Below are 19,583 nucleotides of genomic sequence, written 5' to 3' on the forward strand. Positions count from 1 at the left end.
AAACAACACTAGATCAAATGAATTAACTTGTAAATATGCTTTTCCCTCCACGGTCTTCTTTTTTGATAGAGTATCAACTCTATCAATTCTTCTGCGAACTTTAAATTTGCATCGCATCATAAACACCATTTAACAAAAAACAATAACTAAATTAATGCATTTTTAGTTTTAAAATGTTATGTCCAAATCTATTAACCATTTAATCTATTAAAAATTAAAAAAAAAAGTTAAGTAAAATTTATATTCTTAAATACAAGAAATTTAAGAAATGAAAAATTTAATTTTTTTTCAAAATCTAAATATCCGAACCCGATCTAAATTAACCGAAACCGAACTAAAAATACCCGAACCCGACCCGAAGTATAGAAATACCCGAACGGGTCCTACACCTCTATACCGAAATACCCGAAAATCCGAAATACCCGATCCGAACCCGAACGGGTACCCGAACGCCCACCCCTAATGACAATGTTAATGATATAGAGTGAAGTCTTAAAGATCAAATGCATGTAACCGAAGCCTTACAAGCTGAGATGAAAAGATTATTATGGGCAACATACATAATCACGTATAGCGTTCTTTACTTCCATATAGATCAGACACAGATATGCTTTTTGAAAAATATATTTCAGTTTGATTATAACTTGATCTAGTGATACGGGTAGCTGACAAAAAAAATCTCTATGGAAGTGAAGATCCCAATAAAAATCAATGACATTATTTTAGTCAAAATTGTAACATTTTGTTCAAACTGTATATAAAATAAATAAACTCAATACACCGAGGCTTTCCCAGCCCAGTAGAAACTCGAAAAAGTAGTTCAGTTTTTTTTTTTTCTCAGATAGCAAATCTGTAAAGGAAACAAAGACCAAGAGACTTGTGATCTCATCTGTCTTCCCAGAATCTTTCTGTCATCATATGTCGAGAAGAAGCCTCTGAGGATCTTCCACAACATCCTTAATACGGCGCAAGAAGTACACAGCCTCTCTTCCATCAATCAGCCTATGATCATATGTCAGCGCAACATACATCATCGGCCTCGGTACCACGCTTCCTCCCACAACCATTGGACGTTGCACGATTGAATGCATTCCAAGTATAGCAGACTACACATGACATTTTTAAGTTAGTAAAGGGAACAAAAGAACCGTTTCTTTGTTCAGTTTTTAGTACGGTGAAATCGAACCTGAGGAGGGTTGATGATAGGAGTGCTTATGAGACTTCCGTAGACACCACCGTTAGATACAGTGAATGATCCTCCAGCCATCTCGTCGATTGATATGGTTCCTTCATTAGCCTTCTTGGCTAGAGAGTTTATCGTTTTCTCAATGTCAGCAAAGTTCATCTGGTCAGCACCTCTGATGACTGGAACCACAAGACCCTGGACACAGAAACAAAAGAATCAATCACTTCAAAACCTTAAAGATGGTATTATATAATTATATCTAAGAGCGGACACAGACCTTAGAGGTACCAACGGCAATACTGATGTCTACGTAGTCTCTGTAAATGATGTCATCTCCATCGATAACTGCATTTACCACTGGTTGGTGCTGGAGGGCACTAACAGCAGCCTGAAACAAACAGTTTAAGAAGATTACTTTTATCTGTGGAGTTTTGATAAGTTAATTAGTTCAGGAAACTTTTTCAAGCGTACTTTGATGAACCCAGACATAAGCCCCAACTTCACTCCATGCTTTTCAAAGAATGCATCCTTGTATTGAGACCGGAGCTTCATCAGATTAGTCCTAAATGAGAAAGGAAACTTAAGTTTGTGAAAACTAAAAGTTTGAATAATGATAAGCGAGATATGAACATTGGTTAACTCACATGTCAACTTCATTGAAAGTTGTAAGCAACGCAAAAGTGTTTTGGGAGTCTTTCAACCTAGTTGCCACACGCTTGCGAAGTCTTGTCATAGGAACCTGCATTGTTGTAATTAGCTTTGGTCTCACAGGGAAAAGGAACAGATATCTAAATGACAGAGTTTGCATACCCGTCTTTCCCTATCCTTAGGAGGAAGCTGCGGCTCTTTAGCTGACTGTTTAGTCGGCGGTGGAGGTGATGGTGCCTTGGGCTTCTCCGCAACTTTAGTACTTTCAACTTTGGGCTCCTCAGCAGGAGGAGGAGAAGGCTTGGCAGCAAGTTTCTCTGCTGTCTTTTCTGAGGGTGCAACATGAGAGAGAGCATCCGCAGAGGTTGAGATGATAGCTACCTTGTTTCCTGGTTCTACAGTATCTCCTTCCTTGACAAGAAACTGCATAAAAGGATAAAAGTAATTAGGCATAGGAAGACAGGAGAAGAAGTATATGAATAATAAATGACTCAAGTATTCTACCTCTTGGATCACACCACTTGCTGGGCTAGCAATATCTATTGTCACCTAAAGAATATAGATGAATCAAAGAGAAGTATTAGAAAAGCTACGTCAGAACCTGGAAAAATAACTAGAGATATTAATGCAAGTAATTGTTTTGATACCTTGTCGGTTTCAATTTGTGCAATAGCCTCATCAGCCTCTACTCTATCACCAGGTTCTGCAAGAAGAAGCACCAATAATAAAAAAATATTAGATACATATGCTACATGTACGGAAAGAAAGGACAAGATGACACTGCAAAGAGAAGCATACTCTTGAGAAAGCTGGCGAGGGTTCCATCAGTGATTGATTCACCCATGTGAGGCACAACAGCTTCAACGACATCCCCTTCAATCACAATATACAAGAAAGTGCGTCAAAAAGCCTAGAAATACAAGTTACAGCAATAGTATAGACCCAAAAACCCCCAAACTGAGCCAAACATTTCATAAATATCGGAACCAAAATAAAATGAATATTGTCGGTTAGCTGAGCTGAGATGTATCATCTATCCAAACACTGATTCTGCATTTCTAACGGGTCACTTAGCTAAGCTACTGTGTGTGGGTTCAAAAGCAAGCGAAACAATAAAAATATCTCAGCTAGAGAAACCAACCATACCACTATCAGATGAAAAAGGCCTGACCCATCTTTGCAGGGTTGTGCCTCGGAAGCTGCTGGAAACAGTCCTACACACATCAATATAAAATTGGTAAGGCTGAAAGTACAAGAAATGTAAGAGATTTTAGTTATATCCATGAAGAAAACAAAAAAAAAAAACAGAGGTTCTTCCTAACCTGGAGCAGTCTGGACACCCTGCAGAACAAAAAACGCAAATACGAGAACAATTGTCAACTAAAAGAAAAAAATCACAATAACAAAAGGTTCTGTGATAAAAAAGAAAAAGAAAAACCTGGACAAGAACGATGATGGAAGCTACGAGAATGGCTTCCACGAGGCACAAGGGTCTGTTACAATACAAACAACACTTTAAAAAATAAAATAGCGTGTCCATGGAAGAAGACACACAAAGGATCACAAATCTACAACTGGTTTAAGAAACCTCCTAAGAGGATGATGTTCACATGTATAGAGAGAGCTAAAATCAAATGATATGTAATAATAACAAGACAATCTGGATAAGAAACGTTACATCTGTTGATGATGAAACAGAGTGAAAGCTTTGAGCAGACGCTGCAACGCGAGATGATTGCAGTGATTTTCCCAATCCCTGAAAGAGACAAGAAGTATCATATTTCGGAAATGATCTAAACACAAAACATGGACGGATCTAAATGAAAAAAAAGGAAGACTAACCAAAGAAGAAGCAGAAGAGGCTCTACTTGAAGCTCTCCTTATGACAGCACGCAACATCATCGTACCAAATCTCTGTAATAAAATAATCAATTAGTTGTCGGGGTGAGATTTTATTGTAATAACCGCACAAACAGACAAATCAAGAGATGAAATGGGAAACTTGTTTGATCTCTAAGACAAATCAATACTTTCTCTAAATCAGAAACCAATCAAAGCCCAGAACTTGCTCAGATTCGTAAAATGTCATTTAAACGACTTTTCAATAATAAAAATGAATCAAGAAAATGAGAGATATGGAGATTGAATTTCTCACCAAAGAGACAGAGTTATAATAACTTCAGCGCCGAATGAGAACGTTAGGGTTTGGAGGATTGAAGGAGATGGGGAACAAATAGAGAGATGAGTGGGGAAAAGCGTATGACTTTTCTGTGCTTTTGAGCAAGTCGCTAGAATATGGCAACTTCACAGGATTCTTACACGTGTCGAAGCTTCCTTTTTCTGACTAAATTGAATATATTCACGTAAAATCAAATATATTGGAGCAGTAAATGTGCAGTATGACTGAGTGAAAGATTGAAAACGCCGCCGTTTGATCAACTGAAAACCTGTCCTTGAGCAAGGTTTGGTGGATACTCAAAATTTCAGAATTTTTTTTTAAAAAGGTGTATAAATATTTATGAATATAAGTATTATACTATTATCTAGCATATATTAATTAAACTTTTATTTCATAAAATATGGATGTATAATTTACTCTATATGATTTATATTATTAAAAATCCTTTTTAGTTATAATTTATAAAACGGGCATGTCTCACAAATAGAATGGGTGTGGATGCAGTATTTTTTGTCTGCTGAGATTATGCATGTCAAATTTTGTGGACCGGAAGAAGTTTCAGTCTGCTGTGGAACATGTCAGGTCAAATAGAGCAGGTCTGACCTGCTTCCCAAGACTAGTCACACGTTCAGAAGCTTCCCCCGCGACAGATTTTTATTCCAATAGGAACTTTCTTTCAAACACAAAGATGTTTCACAGTAGACTTTTTTTTTTTGAACAAATTTCACAGAAGACTAAACAATCTTATTCATTTTCATCAGATTTAAGTTTCCATCTGAGAAATGCTTTGAATGATTTAAATTATACAATTACCAACCAATTTGAGAAATGACTCAAAACCAGATAAAATAAATAAAACAAGTATTCAGAGTTCATACAAGAGTCCCATTTTAAGGTATTTGAGAACTTATTCATCAAAAAGACCAGAAAACAGCTGGAGCGGGCTCCATACATTTCTGTTCAGTTTCTGATGGAACTCTTTTCTGGTTTCCTTCTTTTCCACGGAAGATGAAACTGAGCCTCTTGAACCGCTGTTTTGTTCCGTTCACGCCTGATAGCGACTTCTCTGTTTGCTTCATTGATCTCAAGACTTTTTCTGGACGTAATAACATTGCTTCCACTGTTTCATACACCTATCAATATCAAATTAAAAAATAACCCAAGCTTTAATGGAATTAGAATATATACGATTAGTGATCATGGTTGTTCATATATCCACATGGTCTTTTACTTTAGTCATCTGTTAAAAACATTCTTACTTTTATTTAGTTGATTCTGAGTCAAGGTTTTGAATATGTGCATACAGAGTTATAGTAGGTACCTGGCAGAGATCATCAAGCTTATCAGTTACTGCGCCTCCTTCGCAAATGGCGACTACATAATCCTTGCATTCGAAGAAAAGCTTTGACAAGTCATCGTTTGTGGATATTACTGGCTCCACCATCACAAATCCTAGTGCAACCTGTATACATTTTTATAAAATTATGCCATATACTAATCCAAGACTCTTATTCTAGACAAGGGCTGCACTGGGACATTACAAGGAAAGGATAATATGTGATTTGGTGGAGGAGAACTTACAAGAGAAACAAACAGCTGCTCGAAAAGTTCAGCAGCTGGAATGTCTTCCAAGGAGTTCAAGATTCCTTCCCTGTTATAAGTTTTAATGAGTGATCAAATCCAGAATCCACTGTGTCTAAGGTGGCATATTATTGACACTTACACAGCTAAATCTTCATCAAAGAGTGGTGTTTGCTTAATCGCAGGCAGTGGTTTAGCCGTTTCCCACAGCTGTCGCCATAAATTACCTGATAATAACAAAATAATGTTGCAAAAGAACATTGAGACCAAGACTTGAAAGATTACAATTGTGTTAACCACAGAAAAAAAAGAAACTGAGAGAAAGCAGAACAAGAGAAAAGGTGGAACCTGCTTTTTGCATACGGATACTTAATTGACCTCGGGGAGGAGAAGAGTCATCTCCAGAAGAGGTATCATTCTCAGTCCAGTCTGGAGGAGAGTGCCATCTCACAAAATCCTCCAAAGTACATCCAGGATTTGCTGCCTATCATAGATGTATGTACATATACAAAATCAAATTCATATCACACCAACCATCACATCAATAAGATTGATCATTCACACCTTGAATGCCTGCATGTCAGACAAGAGTTGAGAACATCCAGCTCCCATGCTGAACCCATAAGAAAGACAACAATCCAATTTATCAAGAACATTGAATATATGAAAAATGTCTGAATTTTAATGAATGAAAAAGTAAACCAGATAAAATGTCTATTGTTTTCCATTTAACAACTCAGGATATAGAAATTAAAACCAATAGAAAAGATATTCCTATGGAATATGGAGTTGAAATAAAGCTACATGGATTATTCAATGACACTCACCTCCCTGTCCTCAATACTAGTTCTTCTGTTTCTTTAATAAGATCTTCTGTCAACAGTGGACCATCCTACATATAAAACACTAGGACTTAAAGAGATCGAGAAGGTAACAGCGGTTGGTTCTCAACTATGACTGAAGTTAACTAACCTGCGTTACTGGGGCATACACAGCTTCACCAGTCTCCAACATTATCAAGTTTTCAACTTGGTGGTGGGCCCCTAAGCGCAGTACGAGTTCTCCTGTGCTGTTTTTAGCATACAAAAGAGACACAGGAGAACCCATCCCTTCTGAATTGTCCGAATCTTCATTGCCTGAACTAGCTTGGCTTATTGCAGCATCTAATGCTTCAGAAGCAGCTATGCAACGGACTCTCCTGTCAAGACAGCAGTTTATAACCTGTAGCCACTGGTGAAGCAGGCAACTTTTTAAGTCTGGATTCTCGTCCACAGGTATGCATGGAATGTGTTTCTCTTCATCCCAAAACCTCCTCAACTGCACACATGTAGATTATTTTGAGAGAGGTTATCAACTACTACAAGTGTGAGGAAGGATATTTTAAAAGCCAATACAATAATTAACTTACTTCATTAACAACCTTGAACCAGAACAAAGCCATTCTCCTTGGTGTTGTGAAACTTCCAATGACTTCAGCTAGCTTAACAACAAAGCTATCAGGGGGAGCAGCATGAAGATCTTTTGTGAAAGATACTCTGTTGCTAGGAGACCCCAAATCGGAGACAATCATTCTGATGAGGAAGTTACCATCTGTAAATAATTTGCCAACATTAAAAAACTGTGGAAAAATAAATAGCAGTAACTAGATTATAGTTTAATTTGATGAAGATAACTTTCCCAAACAAACTTACCAGCATTAAACAAGGAGTTTATTAGAGACACAAGTTTTTTCTCATCTCCTGTATCAAAACCAAGTTTATCCTCTTGTTCACCAAGAACCAGTGATTTCACGGCAGAGAGGCTTAAGCCCCCCTTCTCCTTCACTGGTGATGAATTTCCAGACGGTGCAACGAAGTCTTTAATAGTCTTAGCCCCTTTTCCAGCTCTGAAAGAAAACAAGAAGTGATAAGGACATAATGAGAGAGAAGGCAAAACTATAACTGAATCTTTTCATAACTTCTTAGTTAGAAACTACATGAAAAAAAGAGGAAAGATGTAAACTGTGATAAATCTTAATTATAAAGACTCACTTGATGGCTACAGCCAGCTGCTTCACAATGGATGCTCGAGGAATACTGTTCACATCAACAGCATTTAGAGTCTCTACCAGGTAGCCAACATCGGATTCCTAGAAATTACCATAAGAGCAAAGATTGAATTATCTAAAGCGGAGAAGCAAACAAAAATCTTGACTAAAGAATGACATGCTTTGGCAATGCCATTAGTAGCAAAAGTGATCTGAAAAGGTAGACCATAAGTATACCTTGGCTTCTTGTTCTTGCTTTGCTTTGAGAATGTATAAATTTGCGTCGTAGAAAGGTATAGCCATGGTTGAATCCTCAAATTTGTCTTGATCTTCGACTTCTTTCCTCCTCCCAATTCTTAAGTTATTCAGTTTATTTTGCCACTCTTGCTTTTTCCTAATATGTGCAGTTCTCCACCCCTGATGCTTCACTTCATTCTCTTCCTGTGCACAACACTTCCAATTAGCAAAACTAAATAAAAATGTATCTATGGACAATACTCACAAAGTTATCATGAAATGTGAAAGCGCCAAGAATTCTCAATCTTTTTTTTGGCTATACAGTTTCAAAATATGGTTCAATTAAATTTGCTTTTCTTCACATCATCCCAAAATAAAACATAACTATGTTCAGCAAGTTTCTTACCGGAGTGAGCAAAAAAGTACTAGCTTACTACTTTCAAATCTCAATGTTTGAATAAATGTCAAATCCTTTGAAATATATAATCTTCACATCATCATCCCCCGAAAAAACATAACTATAATCTGCATTTTTTTTACCGGAGTGAGCAAGAAAGTGTCTAGCCTACTTCTTCCCAATCCAAAATTTGAAATGTATAATTTTCACATTGTTTTATTCATTTTCCCAGTTAATAAAATATATATTATATAGCACCAAGATGATGCATAAGTGTCTTACCTTAGAGTAATTATGATTCCTCGTTGATTGCTCCTCCTCTTCTTCCAGTTATAGAAAAAAAAAACACTCGAGTTAAGAATGAACATCACCAAAGAAAAAACAAGAGTAGAAATAGAATTGAATTTTGACACGAGACAGAACCTAAAAATAGGATTTGACTCAACCAAAAACGAGAAAACAGGGGAGAAGGGATAACAATCAAAGGTCGAGAGATATGTGTCTATGCATCAGTCAAATTTTAGTAAATGAAAATGAAGCTAAGGCCTAAAGGGAAGAAGGAGAGAGATTACCTCGATGGGACTTGAGATCAGTTAAGACGCGCTCCGCTTTAGCCGCGGCGGAATTGAAGGCGGTTCTCGCTTTGGATACGAAGGACGCCGGCATCGCATCCATTATGAGGTTGCGTCTTGTCAACGACACTGCATTGAAAGCTTGAGGAGAATGAGAGGAGAAGAAGAATGTGAGAATCGATCAACGAGTAGGGAGGGAAGAAAAAGAGATTTCAAGGGAAGTCATTGGAGAGAGCATAAGAAGACACTTGTCAATATTTATATGTTTCTTTTAATTTATAGGTAGATTACAGTTTATGGTATGGAATTTAATTTGGAGAGATTGACCAATCTAGATCGTCGCCTAGGATGTGGTAAGCCCATTTTCGTCAAAACTTAATATTCATTTAAAATTCTTATGATTTCCTTATATTATTTCATAGAAATTATTCTTATCAAAGCAGGTGGTTTCTACTTGTGAAAAGAAAAACAGATTATTTCCGTCCTATTATATTTTGATTTTTGTCGTAAAAATAATCAGTTTTCTAATGTTGAAATGGACCAAACATTTTTGTATCATATTCTAATGTTGAAATGGGCCAAACTTATTTTGTAGAAATTCAACGGTTCGGGTAAAGTGTCTCGAGTTATATGGGTGGGGGTGAAGTCAATAGGTAAAAGCTTGAAATTTTCCGTAGCACCCTTTTACGGTGTTTGTTGACCTTTTTTCTTCTGTACGTCCATTTCGATTCTAGCATTTGTTTATTATAAGAAAGTTCATGTATTGCATTTGTGATGATGAGTACCCAGCGTGGTAATCAACTACGTAGGGATGCTTTGTATACACAAGTCAACAAAAAAGAAAAAAGGAACAAAAAGAACATGAAATATGAGAAAGATTGCTATATCCTTGATTCCATCGTGCTTCTGACTTTATCTCCATAATACTCGATCCAAAGTTATGTTCAATCTTATGCATTGCTACCTGGTCAGTAGCATCATCTAAGAGAAGATGGAAGACCAGATCTGCAATACATATACACTTTAACTTGTTGCAAATACAAACAAATAACACAAAAAAAAACTGATGAGTTTATTTTCCAAGTTGTTTCATGAACTTGAACAGTCACGACTCACATGTCTAAGTCTAACCATACCGGCAAGCTCTGCCACTTCTTTGGAGGAAGTTGTCGTATTTTGCCTCTCCCTCGTGAATTAAAAGACCCATATTTAGGTTAATCGATTATACCTACAAATCTAAACGTAAACAATCGATAACAACTGCGGGGATAGCTCAGTTGGGAGAGCGTCAGACTGAAGATCTGAAGGTCGCGTGTTCGATCACGCTCACCGCATTTTTTTTTTTCCATTTTACAAATAGTCAATACATTTCCCAAAACACTTATTACTATCACCAAATTAAGAAATTCATACGTCAAAGGTCAAAGTAACATAAATACGTCAATTAATGAAATTTATTTACCAAATTACATTTACTTGTCTAATGACATTTAATATCATCTCAAATCTCATTAAATGTTCGATTACACCGTATTAATAAAATGTGATCATGCGGACGTATACTAACGTCGTTGGACCATTGTTTTCTATAATCAATAAATATACATATTTTAATTATCTCAGCATCATTATTTTATGACCCATCGTGGTCTGACATCCCACACATTACCAATTTCGATTCAAACAAATACCAAATTAACAATAAGATAGTTTCGGCAACGTTCTTAGCTTTGAAGAATCTTCAGTGGTTTTGTAAAGGATAATGGATGCCCTTTGGTGGATATATAGTTTTAAATTCCTTAATCGGGAGCAATACTTCCGTCATTACCGCTAGATCGGGAAATAAAAAACTAGAGAAGCATCAGAAGACAATATAGACAATATAGTAAAAAAAGTCAGGAAAATGTGGCGAGTTTGCCTGTTATTAACGTTTGTCTAGATGAAGTTTCTGTTTATTTATTTGTGGTGAAACAATAGTCTCTTTTGTTTTTACTTAAATGAATATAATATCACGGGTTAGTTATATAAAGCTTAAGATGAACATTCTGTCTACTTAAATCATGTGGTGAAACAATACACTTTGTTGTGTGCTCCTTTCTGCACCCAAAACAACTCTCTCTGATTGCTTTGATAATCTTTTGTTCTATTTCCTAATATTGAACTGGTTATATAGTTATTTCAAACATATTCCTATTGTGATTCATATATCTTCTCTTCGATTTTTTTTTTTTGAATGAATGTAAAATTTATTTAATCAAAACATGTTTACATCAAGTGCTACTGTTTTTGACATTTACAAAATCAGAAATCTATAAGACAAGAAAACTGCTGCCACTTCAAGTTCTTGCCTCAAACCATTTGCATAACCCTTCCTCAAGATACTTTTTCCCCTTCTCTCCGATTTCAAGTGTAGTTTAACAATAGGCTTTGTAATTTCTTCTGCTTATCTGCGAGATAGTGTGTATTAAGTTTCCTGTTTCGGCTCATTAAGTTTAGTTTCTTTTGATTTGTCATCTTCTGTTACTTTCTCATCAAGAAACCCTCAAAAACTACTTTCTACTACATAGGTACTATTCCAAAAACTCTACATTTAGAGATCATAACCAAACTTATTTTAGTAGATTAATGTTGTAGATGAAACAAACGCACATATTAATTCCCCTTCCTGAGAAGGACTCTTTCCTTGGCTATGTAGACAATGATCATTGTCGATTTCCTTGCGTTTGATGCCTATCCTCCTTCGTGAGAAGGACTCTTTCCTTGGCTATGTAGTCAATGATCATTGTCGATTTCCTTACCGTTTGATGCCTTATGTGATGGTTTGCTTGGGACCGGAAGCCATAATGATACTCATTCCAATGAGAATCTAGGTTACTGAGCACTCTCTTTTTTTTTTTGAATAATTATACTCATATTATTTTCAAAATATAAGATATATATTTTTAACAAATTTTAGGTATACACCTCTTATGATGCGTAAGTATACACATATATTATACTCTCTTTTTTTTTGAATAATTATACTCTATTTTTGCATCCATTAAAAAAGAGTTCTGCATTGCATTCGCCTCTGGTTATAAGTTATAACCACTTGTAAAGGCTGAAATAAACCGTGATGTAACGCTACATTTGTTAAGGTGGACTACATATTGGTTTGGAGCATTGAGAAACAAACGAAGCCGCGCGGATTGATCATGAAGAGACCAATTGAGTGAGAGTTAATGGAGATGAGTATTGTGTATCCTCAGATAACACAAAATTGACGATGGTTCGCGCAGCAGCTTCTGTGGGATGACCATAGCGATCCCAGAAGAGATATTTGGTTCTGTCTGAACATAAGTTTGACACTGGGAAACAAGGAAGCTCCGCGTTTAATACCCCACTTCCACAACACGCTGATGTCACGTCAGAAAAACCTGAAAATAATTTAAAAGAAGAAGATGACACTATATATACGTTGATTCGATCTTGTTTGCTAATGTTTTTTGTTCTCTATGTATCACCGCTTTGATTTTGGTGCGTGCATCATATGTGTGAGGAATGCGTGATTCTAACGATGTCGGTCCCCTAATTTTTATTAATTAACCTAGAGACTAGCGATCTGAATAGTTTATTTCTTAACGTACCGTAATGGGCAGGGTTGGAGACAATGTCATGTACAGAGTTAAACATATCAAAGTAAGAGTAAGCCATTGAGCTTTTCAACTCTTCTTTGAGTTGTTGCAACATCTTTATTAGAGCTTTGTTATACAAAGAGGCCAACATGTTTGCCTCTTTATTGCATTCATGAGTCGTCGAGTTCTTCTCTCTTCTGCTCGGCATGCAACCGAGTTGTGCTACTCCGAGTATTAAAAGTCTATGTGCTCCAGTCTCCTGAACTATCTATCAACATAATTTTTTTAATTAACTGTATCTAATACCAAGAGCACAAATAAATGATATTTAGCTTCTTTTTAATGCTTACCTTCAATTGCGCTTTAAATCTATCGACCACTGATTGCGTATACTGTTGAGGACTACTCTTTCTCCGAAGTTGGGAAGATCGAATATAATTCAAAAGATCATTGCTGCCTATGACCATAACGAATAGAGATTTGGATAGGTGAATTTGTGCTTTGGATCGTCCAAGCTTTCTCGTGAGTGCTTTATGAATAGAGAGCCAATGTTTCAATTGCTGTGATAAAGGAATAGCTTGTCCCTGAGATATTTGAGTGAAACAATTTAACAAAAATAAAAAACTGAGGTCAGTATGGAGAGCCTTAAAATGAAGATCTATAGGTCACGTGTTCATTCCGAGTTCACTACATTTGTATCAATATTCTATTTCATGCATGAAAGAAAATATATAACTTACCGGAAATTGGCTGGAGCCATCAAAGATTCCGGCACCGCCGGAGGCAAAGTTAACACCTGTTACAGCGGCGGACTCTCTCTTTCTCCATTTTAGTAAGCCTCTTAGCGAGAGGTAGGGCGGCGGTAACGGTAAACCAATTTTCTCCGCTATTCAACCAAAAAAAAACTCTTTTATAATTTCCAACGTCTCTTATGAGTGAGTACATTTTAATGGCTATATAATATTTTCTTTTCATACCCAAAGGACACTAAAAATAACATTTAAAAACTTACCGATAACATCTGCGAAGTTCTTGCCGTTACAGAATCTTCCGGTGGCTTTCTTCTTAGGAAAATCGATGCCGTTATGAGGATAATTCCCTTTGGCTAAGGAAAATGGTAAGTAGTTGTTATTTCCGGCATCAACCAACGAATCTCCGAACACATACACTCCTGGAATCGAACCTAATTTCCCGGCTGCTGCTTCTAAAACGGGAATTGAATCGAACCGGAGTAAACTGAGAAGAAGGAAAACGCTGAGGAACGGCAAGTTGTTCGCCGACATCTTTTTATCTTTTATTTTCTGGCGAGCTAATGTTTCCCTTGGGGTTGTAAGAGAGATACACGACGTGGTTTGATTTATATAGAGAGAGGAGAGATGGTAGTTATTATGACATTAAGATTGATAATGTGAATAAGAGGAACATATAAAAATGAAGAAGAGGAAGCTTCTTATGTTGCCATTGTCAGACAGTTCATGTGATTCCTTAATTGAAATATATCTTGCGGCTGTTTACGGCAATTTCATTTTACTACAATGAACTGTACAGGAAACATTTAGGATCATTATCAAATTTTAGCAAAAAAATAACATTAAGGATCATTGAAATAAGTCGTGCTGGCTAATGATTCTATAAATGCTTTTTTCCTCAGAGATGTGAGCAAGGACATGACTCGTTTGTCCGATACCACCCGCAAATACAGCTTTCGCGGTTTTAACGGTTATTGACGTTTTGCAACAATCACTCAAACCGCTCTAAACCGGTTCAAACTGTTCTAAACCGATTCAAATTGTTGTAAACCGATTCAAACCGTTCTAAACCTTTTAAATTCAAAATCTAGTTCCAGCTAGCGTTAGTACCGCTAACTTAGCGGTTGCAAGCGGTTGCGGGAAGGTAAAAAAATTTCTTCTTTTTCTAAACACAATATAAATACAAAAATAAAAATAAAAATTTTAAATTGAAATAATATAAATACTAAAATATATCTATTATATTTTAATTTATGTTATAAATCTATAAAATAAAAATATTTTCTATAATATTAAAATTTAAAATATAATTTTATAAATATAATGTTTATATTTTATTATAATATTATGATGTTTAATATTTTTATAATTATATAAAATGTAAATATTGTTAATTTATTATTTAACCGATGTTCTATTTGGTGGTTAACGAGTCATAAATATTCTGCAAACGCACCAATTTCTAACCGCAATAACAGTCGTACAAATCTTTTAAAACCACTTAAAACCGCAACCACCCGCATCTGTAAACTCCCGTAACCGCAACTGATGCGGTTCCACCAGTCATGTCCTTCGTCATGAAATAGATGTTCATGTTTCCTTTGTCTGATGGGAATCATGGGACTCCCCTTGATAAACTGACACACCAAGAAATAATAGATAATGTATTTATATTCTAGTTTAAAATTTCCAAACAATATATATAAAATGGGTTTTACTAGTATAATATTTTTGAAAATATATATAAATAATATTTCATTTTAATTGTGACTCCATTAAAATATTTTCTGACTCCACTACTGGTAATAATATAATGATCATTGTACACAAATAAAGACAGTTTCATGCATATAATGATTGTTTTTAGAAGTCATTTTAAACTGGCCGCATAAGTGAATTTAAGTCAGTTTCAAAAAAAATTCATAAGATTCATCGATGGATCTTCAAATTAATCTTCAACATCTTCGTCCATACTTATTTTTGGTCTATTCACTTGATGATTTAACATAAAATGTTTGTTTGTCTAATTCGCTATTTAAAAAATATTCAATAAACTTATGTGGATAAGGTGTGCAAACATTCAATCATGAAAATTCAATTATTCAGCTGTAGCTGACCAAATGATTAAATACTTCTATTCTGTACCATTGACATTCGCATATAAATTATACATAGGCCCATATTTTTGGGATTTCAGCATGTTACTACCCGATGAAAATTAAAATAACATATCCTGGAATGACACCAATTTTCTTATTCTTTCATACAGTTTTCGACTAAAAGATATAAAAATTATGAATGACAAACTTTCACTTGTGTGATTGGTTAAAATTTATGAAAACTCGGGAGTCATTTCGTTGCTGCATCCCCTACTATAACGTAAGAAATTACATTCTACCTATATTTGGGGTGTCAACTGCATCCCCTAGGTTCAGGACTGGTTATAGCAGATGCAGCTTCTGCTTCCGGCATCATTTTGTTGCTACATCGCCTACTTATAATGTAAGAAATTGCGTTTTATATAGATTAGCATGGCTTCTATCTGGAGCATGTCACAGGGATTGAACATTTCTGTAGCATGGCTTGTATCTGGAGCATGTCACAGGGATTGAACATTTCTGTTGCATGGTTTGTATCACAACCCTTCAGGCAGGATATTGTAGTCTTTTCCGTTGATTTCTCCTATGTCAAGCTGCTATCGCCTAGTGAATGCAACAAAGCTTGCCAAGAACAACGTGGCTCAGACTTGACTCGTAATCAAACGAAATCGTATTGAATCATGCATGCTTATGCTTTTCAAATCTTATAATATTTGATTTTACTAATGTAACAATTTGGTTACAACCACTTGTTGAAGCTGATAAACGGGGTGTAATTGTAACCTAACATTTGTTAAGGTGTGCAGTATATAGTTTGGAAGATTGAGCAATTAAATACTTGAACAAAAATAAATATTTTCGTTAAAAATGAGAGAAACGTTAGTAAATAATAAAGTGTATTTCATTGCTGACAGATTTATTCCGTATACTTGATTACAAATCAGGTCTGGTGATTTTATATTTCGAAAGCGAAGCCGTAGTGATCATGAAGAGACCAGTTGAGTGAGAGTTAAAGGAGATGAGTATTGTGAATCATCAGATAACATAAGATCGACAATGGTACGAGCAGCAGCTTCAGTGGGATGCCCGTAGAGATCCCAGAAGAGATATTTGGTTCTGTCTGAACATAAGTTTGACACAAGCGAACAAGGTAACTGCGCGTTTAATTCCCCTCTTCCACAACACGCTGATTTCACGTCAGCAAAACCTGAAATTAGAAAGCGACAGCGTTATTATGGTTTTTTATGTCGATACTTTAAGTTCAATGCTGTTTTCTGGGCCATAGATGAGAAACAAATTCTGGATATGTTGTTAAGAATATAGTCTTTATAACGAGTCAATAAACTCAATAACCAAAAAGAAATTTCAATTATACATTTTAGCTAGGTTCACGTCTCGATTATTTATTCCTAGTTTTCACTAGTCATGCTAGCAAAATTTAATACCCGAATATGTACAAATTCTCGACGTACCGTAACGGGCAGGGTTGGTGACAATGTCATGGAGAGAATTGAAGTTATCAAAGTAAGAATAAGTCATTGAGCTTCCCAACTCTTCTTTGAGTTGTTGTAGCATCTTTACTAGAGCTTTGTTGTATAAAGAACCCCACGTATTTGCCTCTTCGTCGCATTCATGCATTGAGTTCTTCGCACGCTGTCCAGGTGTGCAACCAATCTGTGCTACACCTACAATTAGTAATCTACGTGCTCCAGTATCGTGAAGTCTCTGCCAATACAATTTCTCAATTAGTAAATTTGTGGGAGGAATTCATGTATATAACTAACAAATAACACAAATGTAAGATGTTCCAACTTTTGTATTTACCTTCAATTGCTCTTTGAGTTTATCAGCCATTGATTGTGTATATTGTTGAGGATTGGTCTTTTGTCGAAGTTTAAACGATCCAAAATAGTCAAAAATATCGTTGCTGCCTATAACCACGAAGAATAGAGATTTGGATAGGTGGATTTGTGCTTCCGATGGATCAAGCTGACTCATGAGTTCTTTATGAATGGAAAGCCAATTGTTCACTTGGTATGATAAAGGAATAGATTGTCTCTGAAGATGAATAGAACAAAAGTAATAAGTTTATAACAAGTTGCGGGGATAGCTCAGTTGGGAGAGCGTCAGACTGAAGATCTGAAGGTCGCGTGTTCGATCCACGCTCACCGCATTTCTTTTTGAATTTGTAATGTTTTTAATAATATATTTTGCTATTTAGTTAGACTGTCAAATATATTATTCAGTGGCGAATATACAACCCAACTTTTGGTTCCAAACTAAAGCTGACCATGGAATCAATACTTTATCTCACTCTTTTGTCATGGACGAGAATAACTTACAAGTTGCTGATCGGAACTGTTGAAGATGCCAGCTCCGCCGGAAGCAAAATTCACACCGCTCAAGGCGGCGGCTTTTCTTTCTTCCTCTTTAAATATGCCTTTCAGTGAGAGATACGGAGGGGGTAACGGTAGACCAAATTTCTCAGCTAGTCAACCCAAAAAAAAAAAAATTAATTCCCCAAAACAGTCAAGTCAATGCTCCTGTAACATAAATATACCAAATAACTGCAACAATTTCGAATTATATAAATATTGACAACTATGTGTAATTTTTTCCGTTTTAATTATTAATTTTGAACGTTTAACCATTTCTTGATAGTTAATTAGTGAACATTATTTCATTTTAGTGGTTAGCACGTCATGTTATCTAATTGAAACCAATCGCGATCTGACATAACATGCAAGAACTATTAACCTCGTTTCATACCACACAAAACGCCGGAGAAAAACAATACTCACCGATGGTATCAGCGGCGTTTTTGCCATTACAGAACCTTCCTGTGGCTATACTGCCAGGAAAATCGACGCCGTTATGCGGATAATTAGCTTTGGATATAGAGATTGCTAAGTAATTATTGTTTCCGGCATCAACCAACGAATCTCCTAACACGTATACTGCTGGAACCGAAGCTAGAGTTCCGGTCGCTGTTTCTAAACCGGGAAATGAATCGACCCGAAGTAAACCGAGGAAGATTAGAAAGATGGTTATGGAAGGTGTTATGTTCGTCGTCATGTTCTTTTATTTTTCCCGGCGAACTCTTTGAATTGGTTTTATTTCTCATCGAGTTGTAAGAGATGTACAACTTAGTGTAGTATATATACAGAGGAGAGACATGTGAAGAGAGATTGGGTTTGATCCGACTTGTAAACATCGTGACATACATGATCATTTCATATATTTTCTTTTGCTTAACTAGTCAAACCTCTAAATTTTCTTTATCATTCCAAGCCATTTTTTTTGTTCAACTATCATTCCAAGCGATATATAATAACAATATCTTGAAGGATGTTCTTTCTTGCACTGAAGTTGTGATGTTCACCACTAAAACTTCCACCATATTTTATGTTAGCCCATACAATCATGAATCATCATCCCCTCTCCATTATATTATTTAAACTATAAATACCATTTTTGGTCAATGTTTTATATGTAAATTATTATTGGTTTTTTGATTGAATGATGTAGATATAAGTCAAGCAATTGCTCCAAAAAAAAGAGTCAAGCAATTGCTCCAAAAAAAAGAGTCAACCAGATCGACAATGGACTCTACGCGTAATCACATAAACGTAAAACTTAAGAGATTTGAAAGAAATTTTTTTTACTCTAACCCGATCAAGTTAGGTCGGTTAGAAAGATTCTAGGTGATTAGTTATAAACGTAAATATTTAGAGTTAGGTTCATACTCATAGTCTCATATTCATTTGTCCGATCAGTAAAGGAACCCACAAAAATTGAGGTCTTCATCAACATAAATTTTCATACCCCTCATTCGTTTGTCATGGTTTCATATTTTACAAATAATTGTGAACGACTGAAAAATGTTCGTAAATAGCAAAAATGTTCATAAATTTGCATACCCCTAATTCGTTTGTCATGGTTTCATATATATCATATTTCTCACATTAATATATATCTACTAATAATAGCAATCCCAATTAATTCTAAAGGTTGTGAGTCCACTTATGTTGAAAGGTTGTGTTTTTTGAAAAAGAAGTGTAAAGGGTTGTATCTTTTCTAAAAGTTCTATGTTGGAATGTTGTATCTTTTCCAATTAATTTCTAAGGTTGTGAATCCACTTATGTTGAAAGGTTGTGTCTTTTGAAAAAGTAGTGTAAAGGGTTGTGTCTTTTCTAAAAGTTCTATGTTGTAAGGTTGTGTCTTTTCCAATTAATTCTTAAGGTTGTGAACTTCAATTATGTTGAAAGGTTGTGTCTTTTGAAAAATATGTGTAG

At 35.6% G+C, this 19,583-nt stretch overlaps 4 protein-coding genes and 2 non-coding genes across 7 annotated transcripts; 2 read left to right on the plus strand and 4 right to left on the minus strand.

Moving 5' to 3' along the window:
* Nucleotides 1-696: 696 nt before the first annotated feature.
* Nucleotides 697-4,121, minus strand: LOC106347319 (dihydrolipoyllysine-residue succinyltransferase component of 2-oxoglutarate dehydrogenase complex 1, mitochondrial-like). Its single transcript, XM_013786842.3, has 15 exons — nucleotides 3,990-4,121; nucleotides 3,677-3,748; nucleotides 3,513-3,590; nucleotides 3,273-3,327; nucleotides 3,157-3,175; nucleotides 2,981-3,048; nucleotides 2,633-2,707; nucleotides 2,482-2,537; nucleotides 2,339-2,383; nucleotides 1,997-2,257; nucleotides 1,831-1,925; nucleotides 1,658-1,748; nucleotides 1,464-1,574; nucleotides 1,187-1,381; nucleotides 697-1,106 (listed from the first exon to the last, which is right to left on the minus strand). The coding sequence occupies exons 2-15, from the start codon at nucleotides 3,734-3,736 to the stop codon at nucleotides 915-917; spliced, it is 1,401 nt and encodes a 466-aa protein (XP_013642296.1). The 5' UTR covers nucleotides 3,737-3,748; nucleotides 3,990-4,121; the 3' UTR covers nucleotides 697-914.
* Nucleotides 4,122-4,739: 618 nt separating this feature from the next.
* LOC106351593 (rab3 GTPase-activating protein catalytic subunit-like) lies at nucleotides 4,740-9,292 on the minus strand. Of its 2 annotated transcripts, none has more exons than XM_048773460.1 (14): nucleotides 8,827-9,292; nucleotides 8,537-8,574; nucleotides 7,858-8,061; nucleotides 7,625-7,722; nucleotides 7,286-7,479; nucleotides 7,003-7,184; nucleotides 6,567-6,911; nucleotides 6,422-6,486; nucleotides 6,159-6,207; nucleotides 5,943-6,078; nucleotides 5,737-5,821; nucleotides 5,595-5,664; nucleotides 5,335-5,475; nucleotides 4,740-5,146 (listed from the first exon to the last, which is right to left on the minus strand). In XM_048773460.1, exons 1-14 carry the CDS (start codon nucleotides 8,927-8,929, stop codon nucleotides 4,928-4,930), a joined length of 1,929 nt encoding a protein of 642 aa, XP_048629417.1. In that variant the 5' UTR covers nucleotides 8,930-9,292; the 3' UTR covers nucleotides 4,740-4,927. The 2 variants fall into 2 exon arrangements, with proteins under 2 accessions (XP_048629417.1, XP_048629416.1); XM_048773459.1 differs by having other exon boundaries at nucleotides 8,537-8,577.
* Nucleotides 9,293-10,088: 796 nt separating this feature from the next.
* On the plus strand, nucleotides 10,089-10,160 carry TRNAF-GAA. The gene has a single exon. It is a non-coding gene; the product is annotated as a tRNA-Phe (tRNA).
* A 1,665-nt stretch (nucleotides 10,161-11,825) lies between these two features.
* On the minus strand, nucleotides 11,826-15,984 carry LOC106351592 (GDSL esterase/lipase At5g55050-like). The gene is made up of 5 exons (XM_013791373.3): nucleotides 13,453-15,984; nucleotides 13,181-13,326; nucleotides 12,791-13,024; nucleotides 12,453-12,708; nucleotides 11,826-12,242 (listed from the first exon to the last, which is right to left on the minus strand). The coding sequence occupies exons 1-5, from the start codon at nucleotides 13,721-13,723 to the stop codon at nucleotides 12,019-12,021; spliced, it is 1,131 nt and encodes a 376-aa protein (XP_013646827.2). The 5' UTR covers nucleotides 13,724-15,984; the 3' UTR covers nucleotides 11,826-12,018.
* A 187-nt stretch (nucleotides 15,985-16,171) lies between these two features.
* Nucleotides 16,172-18,437, minus strand: LOC106351591 (GDSL esterase/lipase At5g55050-like). Its single transcript, XM_013791372.3, has 5 exons — nucleotides 18,090-18,437; nucleotides 17,631-17,776; nucleotides 17,113-17,346; nucleotides 16,761-17,013; nucleotides 16,172-16,495 (listed from the first exon to the last, which is right to left on the minus strand). Exons 1-5 carry the CDS (start codon nucleotides 18,361-18,363, stop codon nucleotides 16,272-16,274), a joined length of 1,131 nt encoding a protein of 376 aa, XP_013646826.2. The 5' UTR covers nucleotides 18,364-18,437; the 3' UTR covers nucleotides 16,172-16,271.
* Nucleotides 17,389-17,461, plus strand: TRNAF-GAA. Its single transcript has one exon. It is a non-coding gene; the product is annotated as a tRNA-Phe (tRNA).
* Nucleotides 18,438-19,583: the final 1,146 nt, after the last annotated feature.

This window comes from Brassica napus, chromosome A3 (genome assembly GCF_020379485.1).
Source record: "Brassica napus cultivar Da-Ae chromosome A3, Da-Ae, whole genome shotgun sequence".
Taxonomy (NCBI): Eukaryota; Viridiplantae; Streptophyta; class Magnoliopsida; order Brassicales; family Brassicaceae; genus Brassica; species Brassica napus.

Bases quoted from the DNA above. Each gene is read 5' to 3' on its own strand.
- LOC106351593 (XM_048773459.1), bottom strand. From the start codon at position 8,929: ATGGATGCGATGCCGGCGTCCTTCGTATCCAAAGCGAGAACCGCCTTC. The intron at 6,487-6,566 runs GTTAGTTAACTT...TTTTATATGTAG, and splicing joins TGTATGCCCCAGTAACGCAG to GATGGTCCACTGTTGACAGA. The intron at 5,822-5,942 runs GTTCCACCTTTT...TGTTATTATCAG, and splicing joins TATCCGTATGCAAAAAGCAG to GTAATTTATGGCGACAGCTG.
- LOC106347319 (XM_013786842.3), bottom strand. From the start codon at position 3,736: ATGATGTTGCGTGCTGTCATAAGGAGAGCTTCAAGTAGAGCCTCTTCT. The intron at 1,926-1,996 runs GTATGCAAACTC...ACAACAATGCAG, and splicing joins CTAAGGATAGGGAAAGACGG to GTTCCTATGACAAGACTTCG. The intron at 1,107-1,186 runs GTTCGATTTCAC...TGTCATGTGTAG, and splicing joins CTATCATCAACCCTCCTCAG to TCTGCTATACTTGGAATGCA.
- LOC106351592 (XM_013791373.3), bottom strand. From the start codon at position 13,723: ATGTCGGCGAACAACTTGCCGTTCCTCAGCGTTTTCCTTCTTCTCAGT. The intron at 13,327-13,452 runs GTAAGTTTTTAA...TTGGTTGAATAG, and splicing joins GAACTTCGCAGATGTTATCG to CGGAGAAAATTGGTTTACCG. The intron at 13,025-13,180 runs GTAAGTTATATA...CAAATATCTCAG, and splicing joins ATGGCTCCAGCCAATTTCCG to GGACAAGCTATTCCTTTATC.
- LOC106351591 (XM_013791372.3), bottom strand. From the start codon at position 18,363: ATGACGACGAACATAACACCTTCCATAACCATCTTTCTAATCTTCCTC. The intron at 17,777-18,089 runs GTGAGTATTGTT...TGGGTTGACTAG, and splicing joins AAACGCCGCTGATACCATCG to CTGAGAAATTTGGTCTACCG. The intron at 17,014-17,112 runs GTAAATACAAAA...TTGTATTGGCAG, and splicing joins AACTCAAAGAGCAATTGAAG to AGACTTCACGATACTGGAGC.